This window comes from Callionymus lyra, chromosome 14 (assembly GCF_982586985.1).
Source record: "Callionymus lyra chromosome 14, fCalLyr1.hap1.1, whole genome shotgun sequence".
Lineage (NCBI taxonomy): Eukaryota > Metazoa > Chordata > Actinopteri > Syngnathiformes > Callionymidae > Callionymus > Callionymus lyra.
Genome location: NC_141831.1, coordinates 21,779,071 through 21,792,802, shown reverse-complemented (window position 1 = coordinate 21,792,802; position 13,732 = coordinate 21,779,071). Strand labels below are relative to the sequence as shown.

The window sequence follows — 13,732 nt, the reverse complement described above, 5'->3', positions numbered from 1 at the left end:
ACAAGAAAGAAAAGACAGGTTAGGAAGGTGATGTTGAGAGACACAGGAAAGGTTACAATAATAGAGATATGAAAGATGATGGGTTAGGATGAGGAAGGAAATGAGGAACGTGATGACGGATGTAGGGAAGGATAAAGACATCGATGAGGGAGATGAGAAAGGGTCTGGGTGAAGATGGTGAGGAAAAAAATAAGGAGAACTATAAGAATGATAAGGAAGATGAGGAAATGACAAGAAGAGAAGGGCTAGGAAGAGAGTGTTAAGGATGATGAAAAAGCAATGATGAAAATGATGACAAGGATGGATGATGATGAGGGGAATGAGAGGTTATTATGAGAATGAGAAAGGAGGTAAAAAGGAGAGGAAGAGGATGAGCAAAGCAGTGAGGGAAATAAGAAAGATGAAAAGGGTATGAGAACAATTAAGAGTTAAAGGAAATGAGAGGCGAGAATAAGGGAAGTGAGAAAGGATTAGGAGAAGGTGAGGATGATGGTAATGTGACAGATTAAAAGGTTAGGGATTAGAAAATGAGAAGGAAAAGAAGGATAAAAATGATAGAAAGGGAGATAGTTGAGAAGAGGATAAAGTTCACGATAATGGCAATAAGAGAGATAGAGATGTGATAAGAAGGATAAGGGATGTTAAGAAGGTAAGAATGACGATGAGGAGAAACAGGTTAAAGTTTAAAGAATGAGACAAAGAAAAGTGACAAAAACAATATGTAAGATGAGTTGAGGATAAGAGAACAGTGAGAGTGAAGTGATTCTTTCCATCACTGACTGAGAGAGACGCATTTTCTTCATAGACTTTTTTATTTCGGTCGAAAACATTATTTAGGTTCTTAACACCAAATTCTCAAGAGGTGGTTTGACCCTGAGGTCAAGTGAGGCCACTGATGTCGATTCACCCGAGACAGGATGTTGATTTATCGTGTAGTGATGAGTGTTGAAATCACACTTGTTTGTGTGTTGCTGTACTGTGGGAGTGGATTTGTTATCAGTGTTTTACATGGCCAGGTCAAAGTGCATCTTCCAATGTGTGGCTCTTCTTTGAGCGCAGAACATCGTCCATTCAAACCCGCGCCAACAACAAGGTAAACTTTTCTCTTCTCTCAGATAATTGTGTTTTCAACTCTAGTTGTCAGTAACAGGAGCTTTATGGAAATTGTAGTTCAGCTGAAACAAACTCATGAGAAAGTCATCTGATCCGGCTGCAGGCAGGTTTTTCAGTAATTCGCTGATCTTATCTGTGTCATCGTGACATCAAATCTGATTCACCGCAAAAGGAATGCAATCTTGTGGAACCGGTGAATGTGTGAATCAGTGAAGTGAAAGTAAGAATCTGATCAGCAGCAGAAATGACGAACGCAAAGTCGCAATGGAACGACTTTGTGGTGTTGCTGAGTGTTCTGCAGTGGGAGATGACGTTCCTCCTCATGGGTAAGACCCCGACTCACATGTGCATGTTCAACTGTGTACCTGAACACACCTGATTTCACACGCAGGTGTGGGGTGTTTGATCCTGCTGGGGGGTCTGATGTTCACCTGCCTCTGGCCCATCTCTGTTCTCTGCTTCACCTGGATGGTCATCGACTGGGACACGCCTGAAAGAGGTGAAAGTGAAATTATTCTTCATCCTTATCATCATCTATCTTCTTACAGATATAATGTGACCAAGAGTTATTTGACATTCACCCTCTCGCCAATAGGGGGCAGGAGACTTCTATGTGTAAGGAAGTGGAAAGTTTGGGATCATTTGAAAGACTTTTTTCCCATCAAGGTAAGAAAGTAAGACAATATTGACCTGAAATAAAAAATAAAAATAAAAAAGATCATTTAAACATAGTTTGATAGTGTTTGAAAGTGTATCACAAAGTAAATGAGGAGAGTGATATAAAGGGCATGTTAAAACGAATATAATAAAGATAGAAATTAAGTGGAGGATGAAGATTGGTGATAAGAAGTAGATGAGAGTTGATGATGATGATAAGTACGGGGAGATGATAAGGTAGAGAGTTAGTCATGATTATAATGTGTAGGAAGAGAAGAGTAATGATGATGATGATAAAAAAGGATGAGGAGAGTTATGATGATGATGATGATGATGATAATGATGAGGAGAGTGATGATGATGATGATAAGGATGAGGAGAGTGATGATGATGATAAAAAAGGATGAGGAGAGTTATGATGATGATGATGATGATAATGATGAGGAGAGTGATGATGATGATAAAAAAGGATGAGGAGAGTTATGATGATGATGATGATGATAATGATGAGAGTGATGATGATGATAAAAAAAGATGAGGAGAATGATGATGATGATGATAAGAAGGATGAGGAGAGTGATGCTGATGATGATGATCATGATCATGATGATGATGATGATAAGGACGAGGAGGGTGATGATGATAAAAAAGGATGAGAGTGATGATGATGATGACAAGGACGAGGAGAGTGATGATGATGAATACAAGGATGAGGAGAGTGATGATGATGATGATGATGATGATGATGCTGATAAGCAGGATGAGGAGAGTGATGATGATGATAAAAAAGGATGAGGAGAGTGATGATGATGATGATGATGATGATGATGATGATGATGATGATGCTGATAAGAAGGATGAGGAGAGTGATGATGATGATGATAAAAAAGGATGAGGACAGTGATGACGAAGATGATGATGATGATGATGATGATGATGATGATGATGATGATGATGATGATGATGATAAGGACTAGAAGAGACATCAATGTGCTCTTGCAGATGGTGAAGACGGCTGACCTTGACCCTAAGAAGAACTACATCCTGGGCTGTCATCCTCACGGGATCATGTGTGCTGGAGGATTCTCCTGCTTCAGCACCGAGAGTCACGGCTTCAAAGAGGCTTTTCCTGGAGTCCGCTCCACCCTTGTTGTACTCGCCGGACTTTTCAGGATCCCGATCTTCAGGGACTACATCATGAGTGCAGGTATTAACCAGACTTTCTGTGAGAGTGAGACCAGCTTGAGTGATCCCACCTCCTCCCAGGGCTGTGTCCGGTCAGCAAGCCTAGCCTGACTCACCTCCTGTCAAAAAGTGGAACAGGAAATGCAGTGGTTATAGTGATAGGGGGCGCTGCTGAGTCTCTATCTTGCGCTCCTGGAATGAACACGGTGGTGATGAAACAGAGGAAAGGATTTGTCAAAGTGGCCCTGGAGTTCGGGTGAGAACGAGTGGAAGTGGTCTGGAGGCTGCAGTGATCTGACCTGTGCCGGTGTTCCTCAGGGCGGACCTGGTGCCAGTCTACTCATTCGGGGAGAATGAAATCTTCAAGCAGGTGATTTTCAAAGAAGGCACTGTCAGTCGCAGGTTACAGGACCTGTTCAAGAAGATTATGGGTTTCGCTCCTTGTATTTTTGTGGGTGAGCGCCTGTTGCTGCTGCCCTTCAACACCCCCATCACCACCGTTGGTACGTACCAGATCAACAACATCATCTGTGCTGCTCTTGCCCTCACCTTCCCTCCTTTCTCTCAGTGGGACGACCCATCTCTGTGCCGAAACGTGTCTCACCCACCCAGGCGGAGGTGGACCACTACCATGGACTCTACATGGAGGCTCTGACCAAACTGTTTGACGAGCACAAGGTCAGCTGCGGCCTCTCTGGAAGTCACAGGCTTCGCATCATCTAAAAAGGACCCGAAACTGAAGGACTTGATGAAACGACAAGACCTGCTGGACCATCACTCTGGACCAGGGGTCGGCAACCTTTACCACTCAAAGAGCCATTTGGATCCGATTCCTACAGGACAGAAAACTCTGGGAATCACAAAACTCTTTTTGACTTTGAATTAAATATAATTCCATATAATATATAAACAAACTATAAATGCAAAATGAAACCTAAGTGTTTTGTTCACTCAAAATTCAAACTTCTCTCATTTTCTACTCACCCTCATGTCGACGAATGTTGGGATTCATTTCTAAATAATCTGTTCCCTTTAAGATTTATATACAAAAATGAATAATTACTCTGAAAATAATCCCAACCTTTGGCTGACATGAGGGCGAGTAGAAAATATGTGTAATTTGAATATTGGGTGAACTATTCCTTTAAGCATTGATAATTATCATGTTTTGTATATTTACTGCAGTTTGTCCTGATGAACGGACTCATGTTTGTTTTTCTCTTTTCTTTTGTAAATGACTATTTGACTCTGAAGGGTTTTATATACATTTATATACATCATAACAATTGTATCATTATTATTATCATTTCAACAACGCAGAAAACGAAATAATAGGACATTCAAAATGAAATGATTTGCTATCAAACGTAATTTATAACAATTTACATAATGTACAGGTTTGTAAGTGTCTGACTTGCTTGAAATATAAAATATCTTCCACTGAAAGAAATGATAGTTCACCAGGTCTCGATTTTTTTTTTAGGTCTGCACAAATTTGAAATAACATTTTTGAACCAACTAAAGTACTATAACGCTCATTGTTGTGTTACTGTTCCTTTAAGACTGAAGAACTGATGTGGTTCTTATATCAGCAAAGTTACACGTAGAGTTTTTGTTAAAAGGTAAAGTGAAGGATAGAGCTGCTCGTTATCCATGCATCATTGGAAAAACGCTTCATAACATTAAAATTAAATATCAATATTTATACCAATACTTGGTACAATAGTTTTCAAAAACCTCAGTGAGCCGCATCAGAAACTGACAACAGAACAGAAAGTAAACTCCGTTGTTGGTTTCCCACTTTAATTACCTGTCAAACTCCATCATGTAGAGTTTAACCACGAGTCAAACGAGACTTTTTTAGCAACGTTTGACTTTGAATCTTTGAATCAAAGAAAGGATACAAGACATCTGGGATGAAAGTTACTTCCCGTCTCCTTCTAAGGTCCTTCTGTTCTTTCTATCTCTCCGTCGCTCTGTGATTCCTCACAAGAAGAATTACACTGAAGTTAGTCGCAACTTTATTAAGCAAAAAGTGAACAGCAGTCATTTGTTCTTCTTTAATCGGACTGAGAGAAGTGAGGAGACATTCTAGAAGAAGTCCATGTCGTCTGGCGCGTCCAGGTCGCGGTACTCGATGATGTTTCTGGGGTCACCGCGAGACATTCTTGGAGAAAAGCGGGAGAAAAAACCATCAGGAAGACGACCCAACAAAGAGCAGACGATGAAGCAACAGAAGTGAATCTCACGTACAGTGGTCTCACCTGATGTTGTGTGGTTTTCCCAGGTAACCACCTTGTCCTCGGAAGTTGTCATAGTTCCCTCTCCCGCCGCCAAACTGGTTGGGGGGGTAAGGCGGGCCGGCTGAAAGAGGAACGTTAGTTCAACTCAAGGAGGTGAAACATGAAGATGCAGAGAGAGAGACTCACCACTGAAGCCCATCAATGGGGGGCGCGGCTGAGGGAAGCCCATCGGACCCTGTGGGGCTTGAGGTGGGAACGGCATTGTGGGCGAGAGCAGACCTGCAGACCAGAGAGAGACAGAGAAGTCAAACAAAGCTGCTGACGTTGTGGACAGAAGAGCCTGGACGTCACCTGGACCAGGAAGAGGCGGAAGCTTCATTTCCGGCAGAGCCGGTCGCTTGGCGTCCATCAGAAAGTTGTTGAAGAACACCACCTCCTTCTTCACCGCTTCTATTTTGTCGCCGTGTTTGTTGAGGATGTGTTTGCGAACAAACTCTGGTCCCTAAGCACATTTTGTGAGCGAATGGCGTCATGCGAGCGCTCCACAGGGACTCACCTTAAACTTCTTGCCACTCAGTGGGCAGAGCCACTTGTCCTTCCCGAGCTCCTGAGTGTTGGAGGAAATGAATTTCTCCACCTCTTCCTCTGGATCCTTCCTTCCCATCTTCCCGGCTTCGTCTTCTGACAGAACTTCTTTGGTACAATATAAAGGACTCAGTTTGTCCTCCATCATCTTCTGCCACTGTGTCACTGAGCCAGAAAATACACAAAACAACCTCAGACCTCAAACAAATGATTCAACCAAAAATACTTAATTATTAGGAAAACAACACATTATTCAACACTAAATATTAATGTTGCATTAATCTCTTGTACATGTTGTAGGTTAAATTCATTACTATGACCAGCTTCGAGCTACAACATCAAGCTGAACAGCGCCCTCTGCTGAGTAAAGATCGAAGGAAAATCCAATTGGTATCTGTATCTTGAAAGGGCACTGGAGTCCGCTTGGTTACCCTCATACAGGTGCTACGTAGGGTCACACGCTTTAACAATCAAGAACAATACACAGTTAAAACTATATACTATAAAAGGCCAAGAAGAAGGAATCAAAATGACCGTCATTATGTGCTTTGTGTCTGGACTAAATGTGCCAACTAGTCCATTATTATTGTTGAGCTACAATAGCATGAATAGGTCATCTCGTTCCAAGGGTTTTAATCTTACCTCAAATATTAAGGAAGTTACAGCCTTTTAAAAACGCATTTCCTCAAATGTTTTTTCTTTTAGCCTGCAGCAAATTCTGCGTCATTTTTTGGAATCAGATGCGATTGTCCCAAAATGGCGCTAGCACAGTTTTACGTCCATGCAAGCATGTTAATAGGACAATATGTTAAACTAAATTTCATGGCCTTTGTAATTTCCATTTGCCTAACTTTCACCATTTAGTTTCTTTTAAAAAATTCCCAGTAGGCGGCAGGGTTGGCTAATAATATAAAAATGCCTGAGTCGGGGGGTGTTTTGTCAAGAATCTCATCACTATACAGTGGTAACAATACAATATATTACTATTTCTTTAGCAACAACAATATATTTTTTGTGTCGCAAATATTTGACTGAAGTTTTATAATTTAAAGACTGCATGACTCTTGATGAAGTCGTAACAGTTTTGAAACCAAATATGTCCAAACATCAACTTCAGAAAAAGTTGCTGGAGTCGACTGTATCCTCTTGGCCTCAGTCCTCGCGGTATTTAATTGAGCCTTTAACTCCTGATGGTGTAATAACTGCTGCCATCTACTGCCTGGGGGTTTAATTGCAATATAAAAATGCTATACTTGCCTATTGGATGTAGATTTAGATATTGTGAGCAATACTTTTTCTCGGTGAAAAAAGGTGATATATAACTGACCTTCTCCGTTGGTAATGCGGTTGGGAGGGATGGGTCCGCGTACATGGATCATCCCACAACGATTGGGCATCTCGTCCTCACTTGGGTATTCACATGTGTTGTAGTAATCGATCGAATGAACGATCCGCAGGTACAGAACCAGTCGGTCCAAAACCTGTTGACAAATAGTTTTCTGTTACAAAACATTATTTGCATCAACATGTGTGTAATTCTGAAGTTTCAGTGTTGACCTTTGCCAACTTGTCGTCTCTCTCCACCGTGGTCTCTGTGGGGTTTCCCTCCTTGGCGCCCTCCTCTGGCTCAACCCCACTCATCGAACCCAGCAGCTCCTCCTCCTCAGCACTCACCTCTTCTATAAGGTAGTCTGTGATGTTCTTGAGGATGGGGTTCTGACCTGAAGCCTTTTGAAAGCCACAAAAAAATAGAATCTTAACCTGAACCTAAAGTGACGTCAGGGTACACAAACATTCTACCTCAGGGCCAGGGCCGTCGTCCTGGGACTTGTTGCTCCACAGTTCTCCTTTGTCATCCAGGGCATGGATGAGTTTGGCGGCCAGCTTAATGTCATTTCGGAGCACCTGCTTGTGCTGAGTGATGCCGTTGACGTGACGTGCACGCCGAGCCAGATCCCTGTTCACTCCAGGCGCAAGTTCACAGTCTCGCAGCTGAAAGAGTAAAAGCTAGATTCAGAAAATGATCCACGTTGAAGAATTGACAATATAAGCGATGTGTTGATGAAGCTTCATGAAACAGTGTCATGTTGTTTAGAGGTCAGTAGGTGGCACCATCATTTTAAAAATGTTTCATTAGAACAGTTGTTCAAAGCAGAGGACAATGGTGCAGAGACCGCCATCTAGTGGGTTCTGAACATATACATATTGTCCACAGCAGTGGTCCTGTACGGGTCCACGGGGGATTAGTTACCAGGCTGCACAAAAAGATTAAATTATTTCTTTATTTCTTCTTTTATTGGTCATTACCGTCTGTAAGATTTCTTTTTAAAGGATTCAGGTTATAATGTAGTCATTTGGTCAAGTTCAATCAGAACTATTCAATCAAAGACTATTTTGTTGCAAATAAACCACACCGGGCTGTAAGATGAAGTTTTATGCACATTGGTTTTTGTACAGTCAGTCATTAAAATGTTTGCCTGTTTTTATCTGAAAGTTAAAATATGTTTCTTTTTTAATAACAAATAATTGGGAGAAGGGAGGTGAAGGAGAATAGAAGGACAATACTGGCACGAGGCTGTGATTAAGGAATAAAGATGAAGAGAAGACTAAGAACGATAGAGAAGCGAAGAAACTCACTCGAATGTTCTGAAGGTTCCAGCAGACCTCTTTGATGTTGACTCCACGGTCGAATGTGACCCAGCAGCGCCTGAAGAACCTGCGACGGGAATCAAAATGTGTGGATTATTGTACAACTTCTGGAATATTTTCAAGTCTTTTTTCAAACCTTCTCTCTGGGTGTGGATCGGCCAAGCAGACACGGAGAAAGCCTGGATATCTCCGGCACAGCTGAGGAGGACAAGGAGGGAGAATGAAGCGTGATTAAGTCAGTCTTGTGTCAGCGTTTATTTCACAACTTACAGCTACAATCTCAGCTTTGGAGATGGAAGGAGCGATGCTTCTCATAAACAGAGAGCAGGTTCGGTGAAGTGGGCGAGGTTTTGGCGAGTCGTCTTTCTGCTTGTTGTCCTCTTCTTTCTCCTCCTTAACGCTTTTCGGTTTCACATCTGAAAACACAAATCAAAATCATTGATTCATATCGAACTCATCTTGTCAGTTAACATTTAACACAAATTTAAGAGTGTTGTTAACGCTAATGATTTACCTTCACCTTCTTCCTCCTCGTCCTCTTCCTCATCGTCATCTTTTTCTTCTGCTGCAGTTTTCTTAACGGATTTCTCAGAAGAGTCTGATTCAGATTCCGACTCACTCTCTGATGCACTGCCGTCATCGTCGCTGTCTCCACTGCGCTTCCTCTTTCTTCTCGCCTAATGTCATTAAAAACTAAGTATTCAAGTCGCTCAGTGACAAACTTTACACTGTATGTGTTCACTGACCTTTTTGGGTTCTGGTTTCTCTTCATTGACCGGCTCGATCTTTTCCTCCACTTTCTCATTATCCTCCTCTGCGGCTCCTTCTTTCACTGCAGCTTCAGTCTCCTCCTGCATCAGTTTTAATAAAAGCCTTGTGTTTTAACACCGTGAACACACAACAAACCTTTTCATTCTTGTCTGTGTCCACTGGGGGTTTGTCTTCGCCTGGCCCTTTCTGGTCGCTCCTCTTAGAGGGATCTGCTCCTCCAGACCCGGACGCTCTCCTCTCTTTTGCCTCCTCTTCCTCAGGCGGCATGTCCAGGATTCTGAGATCATGATCCGTCCCTCCTTCCATCTTTATCACAGCTGATTAAAGACAAGAATAGATGAGACTGATAGAGGTAATAAAAATGGAAATTATAAACAACAGGGCTGGTAATCAGCGTGAATTTTTGTACAGTATCAGTTAATTTTACTGTGACCTTGTCAACAACGAACAAATACAGATAAAGAGACATATGTGGCTTCTAGCTGTACTGGCCCAGGTGTTATTCAGCATCAACAAATAAATAAAAACTGAAAGATGAAAGGGACAAAAGTGCCACTTAAAATGTAACCATGGACCCCACTTTGTGTATGCTTGATCTAGGCTCTGTTCTTTGAAACAAGTTGCTTGAGTCACTCAAGAGGTGGACAGGGACCTGGATCTCACCTGCATCCAAGACCTTGATGATGGCTGGTGTCTGCTCGATGTCCAGGGAGACGTTGTCAAACCAACCGTTCTCCTTCAGGAACATGTAGACGTTCAGTCGGTTGCTCAGGCAGCTCTGGGCCTCCGCTTTGAGTCGACTGGCTTCGTCTGGGTGATACTTGGACCTGAACCTGTGTCCAAAGTCCGCATGAGAGTAGGGAGGGAGTGACGAGGGGTAGGATGGATAGAGAACAGTAGTTAGAGACACAGTAACTATTTTATTTTATTTTTTTGCTGAGCATGTTAACTACTAAACGTTGTCTGGATGCAGGAGTCTAAATAAAATGTTACGTGATTTGTGAATCCCTTAAATTAAAGGAGACATTGACAGAAATTATCTTATTTGGGATTAACTCACCAAAGCAAAAGGAAAGATCAGAATTATGACGTTAAAGCATTCACATCAAAAACATTGACATTGAAATCATTGAGTGAACTACAGTTACCTTTGTCTGTGCCAGTTTAATAACAAATAAATACAGAGAGGGATCCCTTCAGAGAAAGAGCGCTCCACGTCAACCCAATGGTGTGACTGTTCACACACAAATTTGGGGATTAAATCCGAACATAAAAAGAAATAGCGTGGGGGGGCAAAAAAGGAAAAAACAAAAAAATCTCCGTGTGGGAGAGCTGAGACGACTATCTGTCTAGAGTCCCTGGTACTTTGAGTCTAAGAGCAGCTGCATTGTGCGCAGCGCAGTCCCTGGCTGACTAAAACCGACTTTGGGAGATGTTCCACTTTATTTGGTCTTCGTTAAAAACATGTCGTCAACGTGGTGGTAGGAGTGGAGGGGAGGAAAGAGGTTAAACTGTTAAACAAAACCTGTGAAATAAGTATAATAGGCATTAAGAGAAACACAGATGACAACTTGACAGTGAAAACCAAACCAAATTTAGACACTGCTACAGATGGACACATGGTCTGGAATGTTGCTGATGTAGGAAAATGTATCATTAAGATCACAGTGTCAGAATTGTTAGCATGCACTGTGTGGCTGTTCAGCATATCAAAAGTATGATACGTCTCTATATATATCAACATGTTTTTTGGTATAAATTTGAGTTTGCTTGACTGCACAGTGTTTTACAGTGGAAACATGGCTGCATTAGTAAACAAATCTCCATGATATATTTCAAGTTAAATCGAATTTTGGTTTACTTTACTGCATTAACAATGAAGTGTGCTGGAATTGTGTAGCTGCTGAGGCGCATGATTATCAAAAATAAATTAAATATATTAAAAAATAAATAAAGTTTTAAATCAAAATAGGACATTGGAAGAGTAACAAAAGTGATGTGTCCTTGTTAAACTAAAATATAAACAATCCAGGTAATGAAACATCAGAGAGGATAAATGTAAGATTAAATGTTGGCTAAATGGTCCTTTTAAGTAAAACCTATGTCTGAGCTATGTGCACAACAAGGGTCTGATATATATATATAGAGAGAGAGAGAGAGAGTAAAACACCAGGACAGATTCAGCAAAGGTCGTACCACTCTTCATCCTTATGAGCCAAAAAGAATTCCTGCATCTGTTGCCGGCGGAAGTCGATCTTGTACTCATTGTACCGTTTGACCGCTTCGGTTTCGTCCACTGAATCGTCCAGGGTCACCAGGAACTCCTTGAAGCTCTTCATGACCAGAGGAGGAGGACCTCGATCCATGTCATGGATGTTCCCAAGCCTTAAATGAAAAGGTTGTGTAGTTATAATGCAAATAAATACATTTGTCTTTTCATGACTAACATTATATATATGTAGGGATGTGTTCATCATTTTTTTTAACCAATGCTGGAGTTCACAGAGCAAATGAAATGAATTCTTGTTACAATTAAAATAACTTATAACTATCTGTTGTGCTTTATAGATCTGTATATCAGTCATTTCTGTAGCTGTGACAGTTTAGAATTTAGAACAACAAAAGAATCTTGAACAACCAGCTACTCGAGGGACAAAAGCGATCCAATATTTTGAATAGTACATTTAGTAAAAACCGTAGACTTGAGGCAACATTCCTTAAGGACATGACTGTGTATGTTGATGACCGTCAGTTTTTACAAAAAGTAACCTTAGCATGCGACTCTTGAAAAGTTAACACTATTGATACCATACATACCAAACAAACCTAAATACTAATGAAAATGAGTAAAAACAAATTCTTTTTTGGGCTAATTGTGGCAGAGAAACCAACCAAGTACTTCTGCTGATTCTACTACTGTAAGCCTATAGCTAATTCAGAATGTTGCAGCTTGTGTCCAAGACAAAGACGCACAATCACATTATCCTTTGCTGGCCTCTTCTCATTTGCACACAGTAGAATTGTATACAATTTATTATCCTCCATAAAGTCTTCCTCACCTTGCCTGAATTGGGATACCATGATGTGGCTGCATGAGGTGCAAATCAGGATGTCCCCAGTGCTGTGGTGGCCCGTAGCTTGGACCTCCCCCCCCACCGCCATAACCTAAGTCATATCCACCTCGGTAAGGGTCTCCACCATGGTCGTCCCTGCACACACAAGTGCAAATGTTCATGGCGCACGAAAGGTTAGGAAGTTGAATTTTGCTTTTCTTCTCACCAATCTCTCCTCATGCGCTTCTGCTGAGGGCTGATGACGTGTCTCGGGGGAGAAAACCGTTCTCGTCGGCCACGGTCGTAATCCCTGTATTCACCGCGACTCCTTCTCTCTCTGCCTCTGTCCCACTCCCTTTAGGATATCCAGGATAACATACATCAAATTTACTTCGGTTTCCCAATTCTTATACCTGTGGGAGTGAAAATCTCTGTTGTTACCGGTCATTCCAGTCGTCTCTACGTCTCTCATCTCGCTCTCTGGAGCGATCATAGTCACGTCTTTCTGTTCGAAATTTCTCTCTCCTCCTGCGATCGTACTCCTCATCACTGTCTCCCATCTAGAAAGTTACATAAAAAAAATGAATACATCGAGTTTCTGAATGTGATACATTTCAGAGGATTGAGCGATTGTTTTCATAGTCCAAACTCGGTAAGACAATGATTTATTTCTTGGGCCCCAGCATGCATTACAAGTAACTAAAACAAAGCAAAACAAGACCCTTTTAGATGATTTTGGTTAAATATAAATCAATTGTTCTTTACAAAATTACACACGTTCATACATTTATGGGAAATAATACATGCGTGTAAATAAAAAATGTAGGCGTGTTTTATCTGAACAATAATTCCAACGTGGTTATGCAGCACCAACTTCAAAAACGCGAGTTCTGAAAATATAAGACAGCCAAATTAAGAGGAACTAAAACGTCTTGCATGCTTTGCTGTACAAAAACTATACTTTTATAGTGAATAAAACAGAGATCGACTCATTAGCTCAGCATTAGCCAAGTTAGCTTAGCCTGCAAAGGCCATTAAAGAAATGCATAACATTAGACCCCGTTACATACAAGATATACTATATATTTATATTCAAATAAGGAGGTAAATCTATTTCAATTCGGTCTTAAGGTAGCATTTAAAAATTAAAATACCTTCGGAAGTGGTGTTAAATCAGGCAAGCTAGTCCTTTCCGACAATCCCCGAATCACTCTTCTTCGTTGGTTTTAGAAGCACATTGTTGAAAACGAAGAAGCGCCACACATTGGTGTGGCTGTGAATTACATCTGCTGGCTCTTGCCTGGACTCCAAAAACTGACTTTTATGGAATTAGTTAATTATATATATATATATATATATATATATATATTCATTTTATTTGTTTAAAGCTTAGCATAAAGAATACTATAAAATGTGCTTCTTTTTTTATTTTAGAAGAAGAATTAAAACAAGGGCGAATCTTAGTAAGACCCTCAC

General features: G+C 41.1%; 2 protein-coding genes across 3 annotated transcripts; one reads left to right on the top strand and one right to left on the bottom strand.

The window, feature by feature from the left end:
• Nucleotides 1–1,357: 1,357 nt before the first annotated feature.
• On the top strand, nucleotides 1,358–4,837 carry mogat3b (monoacylglycerol O-acyltransferase 3b). Its single transcript, XM_087806887.1, has 7 exons — nucleotides 1,358–1,439; nucleotides 1,505–1,612; nucleotides 1,709–1,779; nucleotides 2,773–2,977; nucleotides 3,037–3,211; nucleotides 3,274–3,458; nucleotides 3,524–4,837. The coding sequence occupies exons 1-7, from the start codon at nucleotides 1,358–1,360 to the stop codon at nucleotides 3,676–3,678; spliced, it is 981 nt and encodes a 326-aa protein (XP_087663013.1). The 3' UTR covers nucleotides 3,679–4,837.
• A 122-nt stretch (nucleotides 4,838–4,959) lies between these two features.
• On the bottom strand, nucleotides 4,960–13,480 carry srrt (serrate RNA effector molecule homolog (Arabidopsis)). 2 transcript variants are annotated; one of them, XM_087806879.1, is made up of 20 exons: nucleotides 13,411–13,480; nucleotides 12,698–12,816; nucleotides 12,483–12,611; nucleotides 12,263–12,412; nucleotides 11,400–11,588; nucleotides 9,867–10,036; nucleotides 9,339–9,520; nucleotides 9,179–9,283; nucleotides 8,947–9,109; nucleotides 8,703–8,848; nucleotides 8,569–8,630; nucleotides 8,421–8,499; nucleotides 7,584–7,775; nucleotides 7,341–7,511; nucleotides 7,111–7,264; nucleotides 5,755–5,948; nucleotides 5,550–5,700; nucleotides 5,385–5,477; nucleotides 5,220–5,319; nucleotides 4,960–5,122 (listed from the first exon to the last, which is right to left on the bottom strand). In XM_087806879.1, the coding sequence occupies exons 2-20, from the start codon at nucleotides 12,814–12,816 to the stop codon at nucleotides 5,047–5,049; spliced, it is 2,625 nt and encodes an 874-aa protein (XP_087663005.1). In that variant the 5' UTR covers nucleotides 13,411–13,480; the 3' UTR covers nucleotides 4,960–5,046. The 2 variants fall into 2 exon arrangements, with proteins under 2 accessions (XP_087663005.1, XP_087663004.1); XM_087806878.1 differs by having other exon boundaries at nucleotides 5,385–5,700.
• Between the last annotated feature and the right edge of the window lie 252 nt (nucleotides 13,481–13,732).

Bases quoted from the DNA above. Each gene is read 5' to 3' on its own strand.
- mogat3b (XM_087806887.1), top strand. From the start codon at position 1,358: ATGACGAACGCAAAGTCGCAATGGAACGACTTTGTGGTGTTGCTGAGT. The intron at 1,613-1,708 runs GTGAAAGTGAAA...TCTCGCCAATAG, and splicing joins CTGGGACACGCCTGAAAGAG to GGGGCAGGAGACTTCTATGT. The intron at 1,780-2,772 runs GTAAGAAAGTAA...GTGCTCTTGCAG, and splicing joins AAGACTTTTTTCCCATCAAG to ATGGTGAAGACGGCTGACCT.
- srrt (XM_087806878.1), bottom strand. From the start codon at position 12,816: ATGGGAGACAGTGATGAGGAGTACGATCGCAGGAGGAGAGAGAAATTT. The intron at 11,589-12,262 runs GTGAGGAAGACT...TTTTCATTTAAG, and splicing joins GGTATCCCAATTCAGGCAAG to GCTTGGGAACATCCATGACA. The intron at 10,037-11,399 runs GTACGACCTTTG...CTTTGGACACAG, and splicing joins GCTCATAAGGATGAAGAGTG to GTTCAGGTCCAAGTATCACC.